The sequence below is a fragment of the Schistocerca serialis genome, chromosome 7, assembly GCF_023864345.2.
Source record: "Schistocerca serialis cubense isolate TAMUIC-IGC-003099 chromosome 7, iqSchSeri2.2, whole genome shotgun sequence".
Classification (NCBI taxonomy): Eukaryota; Metazoa; Arthropoda; class Insecta; order Orthoptera; family Acrididae; genus Schistocerca; species Schistocerca serialis.
The window spans coordinates 275,595,779-275,616,706 of record NC_064644.1 but is presented as its reverse complement, the minus strand read 5'-3'; the positions used below and the strand labels follow the sequence as shown (position 1 = coordinate 275,616,706).

Here is a 20,928-nt window from a genome sequence, read left to right as displayed (position 1 = left end):
TGTTATGAGTTTTGTTTAATAACCACTGTAAAACCAGTTCTTGCTTCTCACAAGTCCAACATCCGAAAGTCAAATGTAAAAGTGTTTAGTTTAGTACATAATTCATTTGTTTACAACAATACAGTCGTTACACCGTCAAGGAATAAAGCGTGCTTGCTCCTTGTACTGCACATACATCTACTCAGGCACGGGCTGCAAACACTTGCCCACGTCGATCGACCATCACTATTGCTGTATTCTCGCAATACACGTCCATCCTGCATACACAGAAACTGGCGGTGGGGTAGACACATCTCCACTCTCTCACCCTCGTACTTAAAATATCGGGTGTTTGAGACGGTGGAAAGCATAGTGTCTCTAGAATTTACACCGAAATTCTCAAGGCACTACAGCAACTGTGCTGTTTTATGCTCTGAGTGGGTCATTACTGTGCAGTAACACTTTAACATGGCAACAGTGTGATACAATGAAAGGTTATTTTATCATTGTGTAGTTAAATAGTGATTTAACTCATAAGTTTGTTTTGTCATTTTTTTAACTAAACTAAGATAAAACCGTGATTTTGCTCAAACATGTTTACTTTTGTAACATGTGGACAGCTATTCTTTATGTGTGTATGAAGTATGCCGCACTCCTGCTCGTGTTATGAAAATGGGTTAAGATTATATCTCTCTGTCAGATCTTCGAGTAGTGCAAAAGTGCAAAATACATTTTGCTTGTTCCAGATCTATGCTATAAGATTATAACTAAGTTACTGTCAATAGCCGTTATTTAAGGGAAAAACTATTATTTTTTCATGTACAAATACAATCCATGTAAATTTAGTTTGTTTTCTTTGCTATGGTGCTTACTTCAACTTTCGTAGGCTCACTCACTGTTATGTCACTTCTTTGTTGAATTAAAGTAGAACATGGGACAGATAAAAGTGATGTAGTCAGTGTCTTTCCTTAAGACTAGTGAAGATGGTTTTGTAGATGAATGTTTATATCATTGTACCTCATGTTATTGTTTCAGTTCAGTTACTCTTTGCTGTGTTCATCTTTCCCTACAGCATTTTCTTCCTCTTTTTAAGTAGTTGGCTCTCTTATCTGGTTTGGTTTTTCAACAAATGTAATATTCAAACAGTATCCATAGCTTCTCCCTACATGCATAGTTTTTACTTTCTCCGGAAGTATTTCATTAACTTTTTTATATAGAGTTTATGGTTTGTAAATTACTCTCTCGTTTCTGTTATCTCTTCTACGATCGTGTAGTGTTTCTGCCTGGTTTTAGAGGTCTGAGTGACATGCTGTTTTTGAATTGACACTAATAATTTTCAGTTACATTTTATTTCATCTTTTTTATCATCTCACCTCACCCTTCCATCTGGAAATTTTATCTCTTGTAAATTCACTTGCATTTGTATCAGTTCTACTTTCATATATATTTTTCTATAATTACAGTAATTTAATTTGTGTTTATATTAACTCCAGTCATATTACTTTCTAATATACCTGTGACTTTATGTTCTTATTAGCATCTGGCTATGTAATGTATCTTTTAAAATTGTATGAAGGAATAAAAGTTATTGTTATAGAAGATGCTACATTTTTTTCTTTGTTGTCAGGTGCCATTCTCATTTTTCTTGCTGGATATGATGATATAGTTTGCCTTCGAGAGAAGATAAATTTTGAAGAAAAACATCTCAATGAAGCTGGCAAATATAATCTTTACACTCTTCACTCAAATATGCAGGTTGGTGTTTATTCCCGTACTTTAAAGGCTTCACCTGAACAATGCTTTTGTGAAGCTAATTTTAGCAAATTACCGGAAATAGGTTGAAATTCTGTTGACTGTAGGACTGATTTAAGGAGCCTGAATTGGTGCAAGTTTCTAGCAATTTAAACAGTATTTCCCACCATTATAATTAACATAACAGTGGTAGACTGTTTCAAGCACTGATTTATATTCTTGATTTTTGTTGACTCGCATAACCTGCCTTTTGCAAATGGCAGTTCTGCCAGCTGATAACACTTCCAAATGAAACTTCAGCTAACACACACAGTGTTATTTAATTAATGTTATCTATAATGTTTCTTATTTATTTTTGTTGGTAAACAGTCTTTTACAAACTTGGGGTCTGTGTAAATTGGAGAAATAGATGGCTGGAGGGTTGTGATATTGATGTCAATGTTTGTTTCTGCAATAACAAATTCAGTTTTAACAGTTTTCAACTAAACTTTGTGACTCTTCCTCATTTCTTCTATTTTTGATAATAGTGTACTCCAGTTTTCCGAATTTTCATAACTTCATGGAAATTTAATGAATTTTTACTTAGAACAGTGGAAGGGGTTTGTTGATTCCAGTTATAATTGATTTTTACATTATTGCTGTTCCCATAGTTACAAAGATACTTGCATTGCCATGCCTTGAATATTTATATAAGCATTGTCAGAAAGGTTTACGCTCTGGATATTGTAATGCAGCTTTTCAGTAATATTTTGTTACTCACCTCATTGTTATTGTAGTTGTTGTGGTCTTCAGTCCGAAGACTGATTTCATGCAGCTCTCCATATTATTCTTTCTGTGCAAGTCTCTTCATCTCTGAATAACTGCTGCAACGTCTTTCTGAATCTGCTTACTGTATTCATCACTTGGTCTCCCTCTGTGATTTTTACTGCCCACACTTCTCTCCAGTATTATTGAAACAAAATGGAATAGTGTTCCAATTATTGCACTGGGGGAAAGTTATGTTATGTCTTCAAAGTGACCCCCGCCAGCACCCAAACAATGTCGGTGCTGCTGAACTGTTGACTGAACTACAGTTGTCAATGTTGCCGGTGTGATAGCCATACAGGAAGCTTCGATGGTTTCTCATAGCTCGTTCATTGTAGCTGGCTTCTGTTGTCCCCATAGGTAGAAGTCAAGAGGTGTAAGGTTTGAGGACCATATGGGTACTCAACAGCTGCTGTTTGATCTATCCATTGTCCAGGTAGATTTTCATCCAAGTAGGCTCTTGAGATCTCTGTGGTAGTGGACAGAACACCATTTGTTGTAGGTGAAATCTTTCATTTCCAAACGCACCCTCGGATGGCAGGTCAAAACAATTTTTGCAGTGTATGAAGATACACCTCACAGAAAAAGGGCCAGTCAAACCACGCAATGACAGACCACACCACACATTAACAGATAGTAGATTAACTTGTTTGTCCACATGAGTGTGAGGATTTTCAAGAGCCCACTATATGCAGTTGTGGCAGTACAATTTAGTTTGAACTGTGCCTTGTCAGTCCAGATGACCATCGCTGCAAACGGTTCATCCTCGCGAAGCATGCTTTCAAACCGCTCACAGCACCCAATCCTTCATTCCGGATTGTCCTTGTTGATAGCGTGCAGTGATCTTGGAGTGTACACTTTCCACTTTGCAGCCTTTAAAATTCGTCATACACTTGATCAGCGTATCTTGCTTTCACGTGCACCCTTCTACACAGATTTTTGAGGTCACCTAAAATGTTGCAACACAGCATTGCTGGAAGCTGGGCTTGTTGATATTTTTAGTCAATCAGGCCTCTCCACATGCGCATCCTGAATATTACCTTGAGTTTAAAATGTATCCCAAATACGATAAATTGTTGTACGTGTTGGTGGCTGAGTTCTGTACATGTTACGTCATTGCTGTTCTACCTCCATCATATTTTTGTATTTACATTACCACTTCAATACAGCCTTGCTTTGCTCAGACAACAGTCTTACTTCATTCATTGCTGCACTGTCACCTGCTGGAAAACACTCACCAAGATTTGTTGAGGAAACAACAGACTATGCTACCACACAAAATTGCAGTGATATGTCATTTTGTTCCAAAGATATTAACTTTCAAAGAGTGTCTACATTTTCCTGGCCTCATCTGTATGCCCTACCAACCGAGCTGTTCTTTTAGTTAATTTGTGCCACAGATTTCTTTTCTCTCCAATTCTGTTGAGTAGCTCCTCATTAGTTACATGATTTACCCATCTATCTTTAGCATTCTTCATAGCACAACAGTTCAAATGCTTCTTTTCTCTTCTTGTCCAAAATATTTTATTGCCCATTTCTCACTTTCATACATGGCTATATTCCATACAAATACTTTCAGAAGAAGCCTTCTTGACACTTAAATCTGTAATTGATGTTACCAAATTTCTCTTCTTCAGACATGCTCTTCTTGCGAATGCCAGTCTACATTTTACATCCTCTCTACTCCAGCCATTGTCAGTTATTTAGCTGACCAAATAGTAAAAGCCATCTAATACGTTAAGTGTCTCATTTCCTAATCTATTCCCTCAGCATCACCTGATTTAATTTGTCTACATTCCATTATCCTCGTTTTGCTTTTGTTGATGTTCATCTTATATTGTTCTTGCAAGACTCTTTCCATTCCATTCAACTGCTCTGCCAAGTCCATTGCTGTCTCTGAGAGAAATACAGTGTCACCGGCAAACATAAAAGTTTTTATTTCTTCTCCCTGGACTATAATTCCTACTCCAAAATTTTCTTTTGTTTGCTTTACAGCTTGCTCAAGTTCAGACTGAATAATTTCGGGGATAGACTCCAGCCCTGTCTCACTCCCTTCTCAACCACTGCTTCCCTTTTCATGTCCCTCGATACTTATAACTGCCATCTGGTTTCTGTACAAGTTGTAAATAGTCTTTCGCTTCCTGTATTTTACTCTTGCTACCCTCAGAATTTCAAAGAGAGTGTTCCAGTAGACATTGTCAAAAGCTCTCTCTAAGCCTACAAATACTACAAAAGTAGGTTTAACTTTTCTTAATGTATCTTTTAAGAAAAGTTGTAGGGTCAGTTTTGCTCCGTGCGTTTTTACACTTCTCCGGAATCCAAACTGATCTCCCTCGAGGTCAGCTTCTACCACTTTTCCATTCTTTTGTAAAGAATTCGTATTAGTATTTTTGCAACCATGAATTATTAAACTGATAATTTAGTAATATTCACACCTGCCAGCACCTGATTTCTTTAAAATTGAAAATATTATATTCTTCTTGAAGTCTGAGGTTATTTCATCTGTCTCATACATCTTCCATACTAGTAGGAAGAGTTTAGTTATGATGGCTCTCTCAAGGCTGTCAATAGTTCTGGTTGAATGTTGTCTACTCCCAGGACTCAGTGCTCTGTCAAATTCTTCTAACGGTGTTATATTCCTCATCTCATCTTCATCTACGTCTTCTTCCATTTCTATAATATTGCTCTCAAGTATATCTCCCTTGTATAGGCACTGTAAACACCTTCCACCTTGCAGCTTTCCCATCTTTGCTTAGGACTGGTTTTCCATATGAGTGATTAACAGTCATACAGGTGCTTATCATTTCTCAAAAGGCCTCTTTAATTTTCCTATAGGCAGCATCTGTCTATCCCGTAGCGATATAGGCTTCTGAATCCTTACATTTGTCCTTTAGTCATTCCTGCTTACTCATTTTGTAGTGCATGTCAATCTCATATTTTAGACATTTGTATTCCTTTTCACCTGCTTCGTTAACTGCACTCTTATATTTCCTCCTTTCATCAGTTAAATTCAGTGTGTCTTGTGTCATCCAACAATTTCTGCTGGGCTGTGTCTTTTACCTGTTTGATTGTCTGCTGCTTTCTCTATGTTCTCTCCCAAAGCTACCCATTCATCTTCTACTGTATTTCTTTACCCCGTTTTCATCAGTCATTGCCCAATGCTCCCCCTGAAATTCTCAACAACGTCTGGTTCTTTCAACATACCCAATTTCTATCTCTTTAATTTCCCAGATTTTTGTAATGTCTTCAGTTTTAATCAACAGTACATAACCAATAAATTTGGGTCGAGTCCACATCTGCCTCTGGAAACGTCTTACAATTTAAAATCTGGTTCTGAAATCTCTGTCTTATCCTAAAGTAATTATCAGGAAACCTTCTGGAGTCTCTAGATATCTCCCATGCATACTGTCTTCTTTTATGATTCTTAAGCCAAGTGTTAGTGACGATTAAATCATGCCTTATGTAAAATTCTGTCAGCTGGCTTCCTCTTTCATTCCTTTCCCCCAATCCATATTTACATACTGTTTTTCCTTCTCTTCCAGTTTCTGCTATTGAATTCAGTTCTCACATCATATTCAGTTTTGGCTCCCTTTACTAACTGAATAATTTCTTATATCTCATCATACATTTCTTCAATCTCTTTATCATCTGTGGAACTAGTTGGCATGTAAACTTGTATTGCTGTGGTGAGCGTAGGCTTCGTGCCTATCTACGCTGCAATAGTGCATTCACTATGCTGTTCATAGTAGCTTACCTGCATTCCTATTTTGTTATTCATTATTAAACCTACTCTTGCATTACCTATTTGATTTTGTGTTTAAAACCCTGTATTCATCTGACCGTAAGTCCTGTTCCTCTTGCCACCGAATTTCACTAATTTCCACTATATGTTACTTTAACCTATCTATTTCTCTTTTTAAATTTTCTTGCCTCCCTGCTTAATTAAGGGACATTGCAATGCTCCTATCTGTAGAACACTAATTTTGTTTCTCATGATGAGGACATCCTCCTTATTAGTCCCCTCTATGAGATCCAAATGGGGTACTATTTTATATCCAGAATAGTTTATCCAAGAGGATGCCATAATCATTTCACTATACAATAGAGCTGCATGCTCTTGGGAAAAGTTACAGCTATAGATTCCCCCCCACCCTGCTTCAGCCATTTGCAGTACCAGCACAGCAAGGCATTTTGGTGATGTTACAAGGTCAGATCAGCCATCATCCAGACTGTTGCTCTTGCAATTACTGAAAAGGCTGCTGCCCCTCCTCAAGAATCACGCATTTGTCTGGCTTCTCAACAGATACCCCTCCATTGTGGTTGCACCTTTGGTATGGTTATCTGTATTGACAAGGCACACAATCCTCCCCACCTATGGCAGGGTCCATGGCCTCATCAATTAGAAACAGATTTTCTTTTCTTTTTTAATTATATTTTCTTCTTTCCTACTTGTAACAGTTGTTTTCATTTATGTTGTGTCAGCGTGATCTTGCTAAAGAAAATAATTTGCATACTCTGGAGAAATCAGATATTGAATCAAAAAGTAACTTATCATATATGCGTGATGATTTTCTGCCAGAGATAACTCCAACTCCCAATGAAGACAGCAAGACAGAGGAGAAGCTTCTTTCAGTAGGTGTCTCCCATCTCAGTTCTTTCCACAACAGCTTCAAATGTCAATTTGTGCAACAGTGAAAATGACAACTAGAGAGGGAATGGAATGGGAAGTAACTAATACTGTCATCTGAAAGTAGTGCTAATTTGAACACCCTGGAGGACAGAAGAGGACCCAATGCATAAGCTCACCACTGAGCAGATGACTACCTCGTCATTGGCTTTGACTTCCTTTTGATGAGTCGTTGTTGCTTATGATAAAAAGACACACAGTGTCAAATGTTCAGAATGAAATCTAAAAATGCCACTTTGACAGTACCGTTGGTGGAATTGATGGCAGTGATGTGCACCACAGAGGCTTTTTGTGCTAAAGGTGAATCCTGGATGACCTCTGGTCACATTTCTGGGGTCCTAGTTTTATCAGGGATGATACAACAAGAGACAAATTTCATGAACTTATCAGATTCCTTTGCATCAGTGAGAAGTCATCCTGAGCCGTAAATCTGTCCTGACAAGCTCGCTCGTGTTTCTGAAATATGGAACAAGTTCGTGCAAAGCTGCCTCTGCTGTTACTGCCGTGGTGAAATGAATAACCCATGAGCAATTACCTCCAAAGTGCGAGTTCCAAACAAACCTGACAAATACTGACTAAAGTTCTAAAAACATACATGGATGGATAAAAAATCAACTCACCAAGCGGTAGTGGGAGAAAATACATAAAAGATGTGGAAACACCTGAGCTTTCAGATCCAATGGCTCCTCCTTCTGACACAAGTGTAGAAGAGAAAGGAAGAAGGATGAAGGAGGAGGACAGGTGATGTTTAGGAAAGGGGAAGAGTTACAGAAAAGTAGGTCCGAATCCCCGAACAGGGAAAACGTACTGGACTGGATGAAAAGGAAAGACTCATTGTTGGTACCTGCTATAGAGAATCTTGTCTGTTGCAAGTATCAACAATCAGCCCTTTCTTCTCATCCCATCCAGTAAGTCCCTTCTAACCCGGGGTTCTGAGCAACTTTCCTTTGTCACTTTCCATTTCCTAAACCTCACCAGTCATTTTCCTTCGTTCCTCTTCCTTAACTCTTCTGTCAGAAGAAGGAGCCACTGGCTCCAAAATCTCACGCATTTCCCCATCTTTTATGTTTCTCTTGCCACTGCTTGGTGAGTAGATTTTTTATCTACCCATATATATTTTCAAACACTGATCAGTTGTCTGGCTTGAAGTTTTAACCAACTGTTGGAAGTGTATGACGTTGTTCACCTCATGCACTGTTACTGAACCAAGGAAGGAACATGACGACAGACAGCATTTTTACATCCCTTCCACTTGCCAAGAAACTTCCAGAGAGGAAAATGCCATTAGTAGTAACAAGAGTCACAGTTAATGGGAACAAGATTCACAGAGAAATGCCCAACTGTGTGAACAAGAACAATTCTGACTTATGTTCCACCATCATCTTGAACCGACTGGAGTGCACGGGACAGTATACCAAGAGAAAAAGAATAAGAATTTCACTATCTTCATCACACTACATTGTGAAGTAACAGTGAGTGAAGAAGCAAAGAAGAAACCAGTAACTGTTACTTTCTGTACCACCATAACGTACGTGTCGATGTTGATAATTCATAAACATTCAAGTAAGGTTGCTTGCAGGAGATGGCCAGTGCACATCTTTTACTGTATCCTAGACATACCAACAATAAATGTGTGAATCATCTACAATCAAATAACCAAAAATAACCTGAAGAAGAAGGCGTTCATTCTTCAGTTGGTAAATGAACTCAGGAATGGCAAACCCCGAGTAGCTGGTCAGGAGCCAGAAAGCCAGTCAAACAAAGAAGCAACTGTAGGACTAGATAAATTAAGAAAGTGAAAGAACCTTCAAATTGGAAAGTGCAATGGAAACAAGACAAACCATGTGAAAAATGCATAAGTGCCATCTGTGGAAAATGTGTACAAGAAGCACTGAAGTGTACTCAGAATCTGAAATCAGTGTTTAGACACGAAGAAGTGAAATAAATGAAGGAATGTCAAGAACATCAGAAGTAGGCCACATTTCTGGGTATAAACCCAAAACAATAACCAAAAAGTGTAATATAAAGGGATGGAAAAATATAGCTCATACTTTTAACCGTGTTGTAGATTTTTAATGTGAATCTGATTAAGGGCCAGATGACCCCTTCATGCTGTTCTAAGATATCACATTTATCTCTGTACTGGTGTTCAGTGTCTGTAGTGTCCAAAGTAAGCTAGGTATCCAGAAGTGGTATCCTGTTTTTCATTTCTTGATTCAAGTAAATAATCATGTCAGTTAATTCAAATGTGACTGAAGTTGGCCAGCCATCTTAATTCCTTCCCTCCCCCCATTTACCTGTAGGCAATATGAATAGTAATTGCACAGCCTAAAGATTAAATGTTATTGTCAATTTGCAGACAAGTGACCAGAAGCGTGTATTCAGGCCATCTCCACCCGGTGTTCGGAAGATCATTCTATCTACTAATATTGCTGAGACCAGTATTACGATAGATGATGTGGTATTTGTTATTGATTCAGGAAAAGTTAAAGAGGTAAGTGTTTAATATCTTCTCATCTTAATTTTTTTAAGAAGAAAATTATTTGTTTTACCACATATAACAATGAATATATAAGTCAATGAACTAACCCAGTTGGGAGGTTATTTCAAACATCAAAAGTTCAAATTCATTATGGAAGGGAACTACAAGAGACATTTCATTGATTATTATCTCCTCATATATCTTGAGTGTCATCATACACTGTCATATTTTCTAGTGACTATTAACAACATGTTGAAATCCAGCCCACTTTGAAACTGGAAACTGTACTTTTATCAGACTAGGCCAAGGCTGTTTAGACTAGTTGAGAATTCACACAACATTCATTGACATTCTGAACAATTATCTCACATCAATTTCTATGATGATGATGAGACATTAAACTCTAATTGTCCACAGAAGAACCCCAAAAGTGCCCCACTTATGACAGGATACTTTTCGGACTGGATCAGACTCTGAATGTGGCTCTCCAGCAGGGATACGACTTCCTCAAATCCTGCCCTGAAATGAAATCCATCCTTCATGAAATCCTCCCCACTCCACCATGAGTGTCTTTCCGCCGTCCACCTAACCTTCGTAACCTCTTAGTTCATCCCTATGAAATCCCCAAACCACCTTCCCTACCCTCTGGCTCCTACCCTTGTAACCGCCCCCGGTGTAAAACCTGTCCCATGCACCCTCCCACCACCACCTACTCCAGTCCTGTAACCCAGAAGGTGTTCACAATCAAAGGTAGAGCCACGTGTGAAAGCACCCACATGATTTACCAACTGAAATGCCAACACTGTGAAGCCTTCTATGTGGGAATGACCAGCAACAAACTGTCCATTCGCATGAACGGACACAGGCAGACAGTGTTTGTTGGTAATCAAGATCACCCTGTGGCCAAACATGCCTTGGTGCACGACCAGCACATCTTGGCACAGTGTTACACGGTCCGGGTTATCTGGATACTTCCCACTGACACCAACCTGTCAGAACTCCGGAGATGGGAACTTGCCTTTCAGTATATCCTCTCTTCTCATTACCCGCCAGACCTCAGTCTCCGCTAATTTCAATTTGCCGCCACTCATACCTCACCTGTCTTTCAACAACATCTTGGCCTCTGTACTTCCGCCTCGACTGACATCTCTGCCCAAACTCTTTGCCTTTACAAATGTCTGCTTGTGTCTGTGTATGTGCGGATGGATATGTGTGTGTGTGTGTGTGCGCGAGTGTATACCCCTTCTTTCCCCCTAAGGTACGTCTTTCCGCTCCCGGGATTGGAATGACTCCTTACCCTCTCCCTTAAAACCCACATCCTTTTGCCTTTCCCTCTCCTTCCCTCTTTCCTGATGAGGAAACAGTTTGTTGCGAAAGCTTGAATTTCATGTGTATGTTTGTGTTTCTATCGATCTGCCAGCACTTTTGTTGTGACTTACAATACGAAAGCGCTGGCAGGTCGATAGAAACACAGACAGACACATACATACACACAAAATCCAAGCTTTCGCAACAAACTGTTGCCTCATCAGGAAAGAGAGAAGGAGAGGGAAAGACGAAAGGAAGTGGGTTTTAAGGGAGAGGGTAAGGAGTCATTCCAATCCCGGGAGCGGAAAGACTTACCTTAGGGGGAAAAAAGGACCGGTATACACTCGCGCACACACACACATATGCATCCACACATATACAGACACAAGCAGACATATTTAAAGACAAAGCTTTGTCTTTAAATATGTCTGCTTGTGTTTGTATATGTGTGGATGCATATGTGTGTGTGTGCGAGTGTATACCGGTCCTTTTTTTCCCCCTAAGGTAAGTCTTTCCGCTCCCGGGATTGGAATGACTCCTTACCCTCTCCCTTAAAACCCACTTCCTTTCGTCTTTCCCTCTCCTTCCCTCTTTCCTGATGAGGCAACAGTTTGTTGCGAAAGCTTGAATTTTGTGTGTATGTTTGTGTTTGTTTGTGTGTCTATCGACCTGCCAGCGCTTTCGTTCGGTAAGTCACCTCATCTTTGTTTTTATATATAATTTTTCCCACGTGGAATGTTTCCCTCTATTATATATATATATAAAAACAAAGATGATGTGACTTACCAAATGAAAGTGCTGGCAGGTCGACAGACACACAAATAAACACAAACACACACACAAAATTCAAGCTTTCTCAACAAACTGTTGCCTCATCAGGAAAGAAGGAAGGAGAGGGAAAGACGAAAGGATGTGGGTTTTAAGGGAGAGGGTAAGGAGTCATTCCAATCCCGGGAGCGGAAAGACTTACCTTAGGGGGAAAAAAGGACGGGTATACACTCGCACACACACACACATATCCATCCACACATATACAGACACCAGCAGACATATTTAAAGAGAAAGAGTTTGGGCAGAGATGTCAGTCGAGGCAGAAGTGCAGGGGCAAAGATGTTGTTGAATGAGAGGCGAGGTATGAGTGGCGGCAACTTGAAATTAGCGGAGATTGAGGCCTGGTGGATAACGGGAAGAGAGGATATATTGAAGAGCAAGTTCCCATCTCCGGAGTTCGGATAGGTTGGTGTTAGTGGGAAGTATCCAGATAACCCGGACGGTGTAACACTGTGCCAAGATGTGCTGGCCGTGCACCAGGGCATGTTTAGCCACAGGGTATGTGTGTTTGTGCGAGTGTATACCCGTCCTTTTTTCCCCGTAAGATAAGTCTTTCCGCTCCCGGGATTGGAATGACTCCTTACCCTCTCCCTTAAAACCCACATACTTTCGTCTTTCCCTCTCCTGCCGTCTTTCCTGATGAGGCAACAGTTTGTTGCGAAAGCTTGAATTTTGTGTGTATGTTTGTGTGTCTGTCGGCCTGCCAGCACTTTCATTTGGTAAATCACATCATCTTTGTTTTTAGATATATTTTTCCTACGTGGAATGTTTCCCTCTATTATTTATATATATATATATATATATATATATATATATATATATATATATATATATATATATATATATATATATATATATATATATCTCTCTAAAAACAAAGATGATGTGACTTACCAAATGAAAGTGCTGGCAGGTCGACAGACACACAAACAAACACAAACATACACACAAAATTCAAGCTTTCGCAACAAACTGTTGCCTCATCAGGAAAGAGGGAAGGAGAGGGGAAGACGAAAGGAAGTGGGTTTTAAAGGAGAGGGTAAGGAGTCATTCCAATCCCGGGAGAGGAAAGACTTACCTTAGGGGGAAAAAAGGACAGGTATACACTCGCACACACGCACATATCCATCCACACATACAGACACAAGCAGACATATTTAATTATATATATATATATATATATATATATATATATATATATATATATATATATATATATATATATATAAAAAATAGAGGGAAACATTCCACGTAGGAAAGAGTCCGCCCTCGGTAGCTGAGTGGTCAGCGTGACAGACTGTCAATCCAAAGGGCCCGGGTTCGATTCCCGGCTGGGTCGGAGATTTTCTCTGCTCAGGGACTGGGTGTTGTGTTGTCCTAATCATCATCATTTCATCCCCATCGACGCGCAGGTCGCCGAAGTGGCGTCAAATCGAAAGACCTGCACCAGGCGAACGGTCTACCCGACGGGAGGCCCTAGCCACACGACATTTCATTTCATTTCATCAGGAAAGAGGGAAGGAGAGGGAAAGACTAAAGGATGAGGGTTTTAAGAGACAGGGTAAGGAGTCATTCCAATCCCGGGAGCGGAACAGTTTGTTGCGAAAGCTTGAATTTTGTGTGTATGTATGTGTCTGTTTGTGTTTCTATCGATCTGCCAGCGCTTTCGTATGGTAAGTCACATCATCTTTGTTTTTAAATGTATTTTTCCCGCGTGGAATGTTTCCCTCTATTATATATATATTCTAAAGTGCCTGGAAATTCTACGCTGGTGTATAAATCCACAACAACTGAAAGGATTGATAAGTTTTACAGTTCCGAGGAAAATTATACTGTTACTTAACACGGAAAAAGTGTATTTTCATCCGGGAGAAAGTGTATTTTTAACCGGGAAAAGTCCGGGGATATTTTTTTCTCATCAACGTATACATCCTGATTATGCCATTTGTCCTTGACCTGTTCATCTAATTATTTATGAGTTGTTTGGTGACAAGTCTTATGAGTCACTTCTCATCCCATCATATCCCAAATGAGTTTGATTGGAGACAAGAGTGGAGGTCTTACTGGCCAGGGAAGTTGCTGCATTTCGTGAAGAAAAACCCAAAAACACCAAAGGTGAACAAGAGTTGTAGCTTATTGCACCCCTGACCAGAATGCCTGTGGTATGGCCAGTGTGTCTTGGGCGAATGCACTCTACAAGACAGCTCTCACCAAATCTATGCCATACATGAAAATGACCATCACTTGGGTGCAGGCAGAATCTGCTTTCATTGCTGAAGACAATCACGTACAATTCCATCTTAATGTGTGCTGTGCCAGCTGTGCAATCTGCCATTGCTGCCCTTACAATATGACGATCTTGACAGACGTCTGTGCTGCATGATGTCCAAAACTTCAGCTACAGGTGTGAGAGAATGTTCATGTGACCACTGATACCAGCATCTGTGACGTCTGATGCAGCACAACCAACTTGTGTGACAATTCTTTGTGAAAGGCCACAATTTTACCCCATTCAAATGCGCTCAGTTGGCTGTAGGAAGCACGAGTGCGTCTGTATTGCATTGTTACCCACTTGCTTCACACATTTGCACCACACTGAGCCTTCTGCTTGTGAGCATTCCCTATTAAAGAGTAGGCACAACTAGCGCTCAGGTAGCTATGCCACTATGCCAACTGTTGGCAGACAATGTTGAAATCATTATCAGCACATCTACTATCACCCAGGTGGCATATGCCATCATCGGATCAAAATTGACACGATCTTTCCAGGTGCACTAATTTTTTTCTGGCAGTGTAGAAGGAAGATAGAAGACAGTGGCCTCTGCACCATCATGAATTAAACACCTGATTATTGTTCATGATCATGGTTGTATCAACCTGTGATAAGAATATAGTAAAACAGTATAAAAAAAACAATGTACACATGGTGCATACTTTTTTGTTCTCTTTCTCTTAACAACTAATGCAGCACTAAAAATAGTCATATGAAAGGAAAATATAAGAAACATAAAGATAAAAAAATAGCAAATGGAAGATAGATGCCTATCAAATATGATGAGTCTGCCATTATTGGTTGCAACCAAGGAATGTGTAATCAAACAGGATGTGGGGCCTGAAATCAAAAAGCAGAAAGATATGTGAATATAGACCAACTTACAACAGGTAATATGAAGCAAGTACTTGCTGAGTGACTATCTGAAATATGTAACAAATGGGCCAAATGTAATATAAACCCAGTAGTATTTAAAAATGCTGAAATTTTGCTTTGTGACATGACCTGAAGGAAGAGGTAACACAAGGAAAGTAATGGAGTGCAGAAGCCTGCACTGAGCATCATTACACACAGAGGAAGGCCTAGTTGCACAAGAATGCAAAATAAATACAAGGCTACAAAAGAGCACTTTCTGACATTAAGGAGAAGTGTTGTATTTCCATGTCTGAGAAAACAGATGTTATTGACATTCCATAGCTGTAAGAAATAATTCAAAGTTTATTCACTGACTGTGAATTCTTTTACATCAGCTATACTAGCTATAGATCGGCTACCCAGTAGTGACATTTGAAAATTTGTATTGGATTGAAACTAAAATCTGAATTTCCTCCTTAATGCACGCAATCGCCTTAACTACTTATCTGTGTATGCTCCCCAGACTGACCCAAACTTCCACATGTCACACTGCCTACATCCTTATACCATAGCCCACTGAATTAATCATCTAATGCTCCCAACATTACTTGAATTCCCAAAACAGGGAGAACAAGGGGACGGGGGAATTCAAACAATGTTGCAAACATTAGCTGATGAATTCAGTGGTGTGTGATATAAGGATGTAGGTAATGTGAAATGTGGAAGTTTGGGTTGGCCCAAGCAACAGACACGGATAGCTCAAGTTGAGTTGACTGCTCATCATAGGCAGGAAATCTAGGTTTGAGTCCCAGTCCGTCAGTATTTGATAGTAGATCTGTACGTAATTCAGTTGATGTCAAGGAATTCGCATTCAGCGAATTAATTTCTGGTTATTGTTGAGTACTACTTATTAGTGACAAATGAAAATTTGTGCTGAACCAGGACTCAAACCCAGATTTCCTACTTGTGAGCAGTTGCCTTAACAACTTTGGCTATTTGTGCATACTCCCTGGACTGATCCAAACCTCCACAGGACACATTGTCTACATCCGTATGCTACAGTCAAAGAATTCACAGTCAGTGAATAAATTTCAAATTATTTCATGTGCAGCTGAGGATTGGAGTAATGTCTGTTATTTCAGACATGCAAGTAAAGTATTATAAACTTAGACAGTTATACGATGATGCCTGGTCTTGATACTTCACAGTCTCATTCTCCCTATGTGGGAAACCAATGAATAATGTTGACGAGCATCGGGTGATGAATACAGGCTGCGTGGGATTAGCTGAGTGGTCTAGGGCGCTGCAGTCATGGACTGTGCGGCTGGTCCCGGCGGAGGTTCGAGTCCTACCTCAGGCATGGGTGTGTGTGTTTGTCATAAGGATAATTTAGATTAAGTAGTGTGTAAGCTTAGGGACTGATGACCTTAGCAGTTAAGTACCATAAGATTTCACACACATTTGAACATTTTTTGATGAATACAGGGGACTATGGCATAAGAATGTAGACAGTGTGACATGTGGATGTATAGGTCAGTCTGGGGAGTGTGCATTGATGCGTGGTTAGCTGAAGTGGTTAAGGCGACCACTTGTGACAAGCAGGAAATACGGGTTTGTGTCTGGTATGGCACAAATTTTCATGTATCACTAGTAGGTAGTACATCTACACTTAATGCGACTGATGCCTAAAAATTCACAGTCAGCAAAGAAATTTTAAATTAACAACAAGTTTTGTATGGTGCACAGTACCCGATCAAAGTTCTCTGGGAAATGTTTTTAATTACGTTTGTTTGTTGAGAATAGCATAAGACTGCTTGTGAAAACTGTTACATATTTCAGTCTCTTCAAGAATATCCATAAGGTTTGCTTAATTCAGTCTGTAGCGGGACTATGTCTGTCTTTGAGACTTGGTGTTCATCTAACTTAATGTGTGTGCCAAAGGTCAAATTATTACTGTCATTAGTACCTATATCTTCCTCAAATCTTTCATTGAATGGCATACTCTTCTGATCTACTTAGAAATTTTCACATATTCCATAATCAGTTCTATAAATACCCAGCTGAAAACATGGAAAAGTTTCTTACTCAATGGATTCTCTGCATAAAAACCAATTTTTATCTTAGTTTTGTGGAATACTCCAGCGACTATGCGGTAGAATCTTGACTATCTGCCATAATTTGGTGGAAGTTCAAGCAGGATAGACTGGAGTTCTATAAATTCTGTCTCCTAACCCCTGCAATATCATTCAAAACACCCTTTTTTATACCCAAACCAAGTTTTACTGAGATTTTCTGACTTTTTACATAATACAAGCTAGTTATGTTTGTTATGTACGTATTGCACCCTTCAAGAATTATTACAGGAAACATAAAAGATCTGCATTGTAAAGAATGATTATGTGGTTACACAGATGTGGAAAGCCAGGCCTAACAAAAAAGGTGAAGCTTACAGGTTTGAAGTTTTATAAAAGTCTTTGATAGATGACTGTTTCCCTCCTTTAGCCCTCTTCCATGCTCCAGTATCCTTCCTATTCCTCCCCTTATGCAAACAGATGATAACAGCTGGCATTGCTTCCTCTTGCTCACGAATGTACTGGAGTGCTGCAACAATCATTTTGAACTCTTCCTGATGTGGGATGGCATTTCTCTCATCATCTAAAATTTGCTGCCTCCTCTTGTGTCATTTTCCCAATATTGTTGTCAGTTAGTTCATCAACTTCATCATTTGCCATTTATTTTGTGGCATCCTCTGTATCGGCATCCTCACAGCCCAATATGTTTTTCAGCAATGAAACAATATTATTGTTTCCATCTCTGACTTCAGTTTCACATCTATATTCAAACTGAATTCATCCATGCTCACTTTTGATGAGTGTAATTTAGGGCAGTGATTCTGATTTTTTTAGGTTTCTGAAAGATCTAGGTGCCTTGTGTTTGCCCTATTAATGTAAACCTAAGCTTGTGGTTGCATTATTGCAAGACAGTATGGCAACTCATTCTTTACTTTTTTTGTACCTGGGTGCCGTAGCTTCCTTTTTTGATGCAACAATTTTCGTAGGGTAGCATTTTGTAATTTAAACCACTCTCACTGCAGTTGTACAACTATTCACCAGAAGTTCTCTCCTCATCAGTTAACTTCAAAAGATAATCTTTAAACAATGGCACAGCCTCATTCTCAACAGATAAAGCTTCTACACTAATGGTAATCTGGTAGGTACTGAATCGTTTTTTCGACTGATCCAACCATCCATCACTGGCAGTAAATTCTGAATCTTCTCCTTCTATTTGCTGCTGAAATTGCAATGCTTTTTTGTGCAATATTGGCTCAGTAATCAGAAAACCATTTCCTCTTAAATTTTCATGCTACAAAAATAAAGCTTCCTCCACTTCTTTTGTTTACATTTCAATATTGTCTTCCTTACTTTTATTCCACTTCCACTAACTTGGGAAGTGCACTACTTTTCAATTTTTGCTTGATTTTTTCTTCCCGTCTCCAACATTACTTTTTCTAACTCCAAAACAGCAATTTTGATCCATAGTCACTACAAGTTTTAGTTTTTTTTAATCACCCATTTTGGACTCTTTAATTAAAAGATGAAGGACTGCACAAAACAACTATTTAATCACTCACTGACACACACACACACACACACACACATATTGGACGTCAGATATGCAACTGAAGACACAAGGAACACAGGATTGCCAACAGATCAGTTCTCTACAAGTGTTCATTATTGTTTGTGAGTGCTGGAAGAGGACTTCCAAGTATTGTTTGTTGAAGAGTGGCTGTAATAATTGTTGAAGAGTGGCTCTAGTAATTTATTTAGTATTAACAATACAGTGTGTACCTTGTCATTTTGACTCCAGGTGTGCTAAAAACACAGAAGCTGCCTAAAACATTTTGAAAGGCCACACGATATTGTATTCAATGCCTGCTTTCTAAAGCTTCGGAAAAGTGCAGTACACACAATAAATCAATTCTCGTTTTATCATGGATAAGTATTAATTATTGTATTAATGATGTAGGCCAGATAGTATGGAGGCCAGATAGTCATGAGCTGGGTAGTTGAGAGTCTACCTTATTTAAGATGCCACCTAAATAAGAGATAATCTTCTATTAAACTTTCTTTTTTCTGATAATGATGTTATCTGATCATCACATTCTTCAGATCATGTAGGGGGACCTGGTGGTGTGTGTCCAAGAGGTCTGTTTTGAAAAAAATGTTTTCCATCAGCTAATTTGAATACAAGTTAATCTGGATATGGTATGGGATGAGAAAGGTATTCACTATGGATGGCCCATTGATAATGTTTTAGACCCCCCCACCCAAAATATAAATTCATTTGGTCCTTTCATTGATGGCACATGTAGCCCAATTGCTGCATGCAACAGATTCTCATTTTACATTCACATTGCAAATTAATTTTCAAATATGGCTACAGTTGAACATTTAAGATTTTTTTACACAGATGTTAATAATTCCTATCCACCACATTTTACACACTACAATAACAGAAATTTTTTTGCAGGGTAGAATGAGTTGTCAGGGAGAATCATTTTCAGTTTGCTTTCAAATTTTACTTTGCTATCTGTCAGACATTTTATATCACACGATACGTTATCAAAAATTTTAGTTGCACCCCCTTTCTGTGCTAAAGACAACCTTAGTGTGGGCTAATAGACGTCAGTTTTCTTTTCAGTTTTGTAATTATTTAAATCACTGCTCCTTTTGAATTGCAATGGATTATTTACAACAAACTTCATGGGGAAGTAAATGAACTGTGAAGCAGTAGTTAGAGTGTCCATCTCCTTAAACAGTTGTGGGTGAGCATCACATTATTCTTATGGCATGTTGCTAATCAGTGAAGACATTCTTTCTTAAAAATGAGTTATCTCATAACATTTTCTACAAGACATTTATTTGTTTGTTTATTTACATAGTTTACGCCGATGTTGTACCTCTAAAATCAAACATTATACAACAGTGTCTACAGTGAATAAGTTTAGAGCTTAGCAGTCAGCAAGTTATTCCTGTCCCATAACTTCTTCATTCGGAATAACTCGCGGCTTGTTCTTTCCAGATATGACATACTTCTTTCTTTGTGATGTTTTGAATGTCACTCGTATATGTTTGTTCATCGGGAGCAGCTTATCTTCTCTATGCTCAGTTTGATGTTTGATGATGTTAATTCATTTAGATCCATTTATGCTTCTTTAAACCAGTTGTTTTTTGTCTTACTCTTCCAAAAGTAGCCAAAAAGTTGTTTCAGGAGTCTAATATTTGGTAAATGAGAAATGTGGCCAAAATATGCACCTCTTCTTTTTTGCATTTTATTAACAATGGTTTCACTTCCTTGATAAACCACCTAGTTGGGCAAGAGTCCCCAGTGAACATTAACTTTTTTTTTTAAATTGATAGACATTTGAAGTATTGCTCTATCAACTTTGTGCAATTTATCAGTTGTCTGTTTAGTTTGAATAATGTTTCACTAGCATAAGTTGCCTCCAGTTTAACAACAGAGTAATAATGCCATAGCTTAGCATTTAGTGAAAGAGTGAGTCTTTTGTAATTTGGTCACATAGTTCTCTATGCTTATAGTTTTAATGCTCTGCTTTCTGTTTATGCTCTTTCATTGGAACTCCAAGTAATAATCTCACCAAGATATTTAAATTTTTTTACCACCTTACTTTTTTGAGCGTTGTTGAGTATAATATGGGATGTGTCAGCTGAGAAGATGGATGTCTTTTCTGTTTTCTCTAAAGAAATTTGCAACCCAACCTTTGCCACTAATCATTCTAGTTCTATTACTTGGAACTTTGCTTCATTGATACTATTTGCTGACAATGCCAAACCATTTGCAACTGAAAGGCAGTTAGGTTGAATCTTTGTTTCAGTCTTAACAGATGGTGGACATATGTTGTTCCATTTGCACATGACTTTCTTCAGCACACAA

The 20,928-nt window shown here is 38.8% G+C and overlaps 1 protein-coding gene across 2 annotated transcripts in view; it reads left to right on the top strand.

The window, feature by feature from the left end:
- The window catches only part of LOC126412117 (3'-5' RNA helicase YTHDC2-like), a 345,826-nt gene that overhangs the window by 130,196 nt on the left and 194,702 nt on the right, over positions 1–20,928 (top strand). For both annotated transcript variants that reach the window (XM_050081554.1, XM_050081552.1), the window contains exons 12-13: positions 1,607–1,734; positions 9,582–9,716. In XM_050081554.1, the coding sequence (XP_049937511.1) occupies positions 1,607–1,734; positions 9,582–9,716 (263 nt within the window). The remainder of the gene's footprint in view (positions 1–1,606; positions 1,735–9,581; positions 9,717–20,928) is intronic.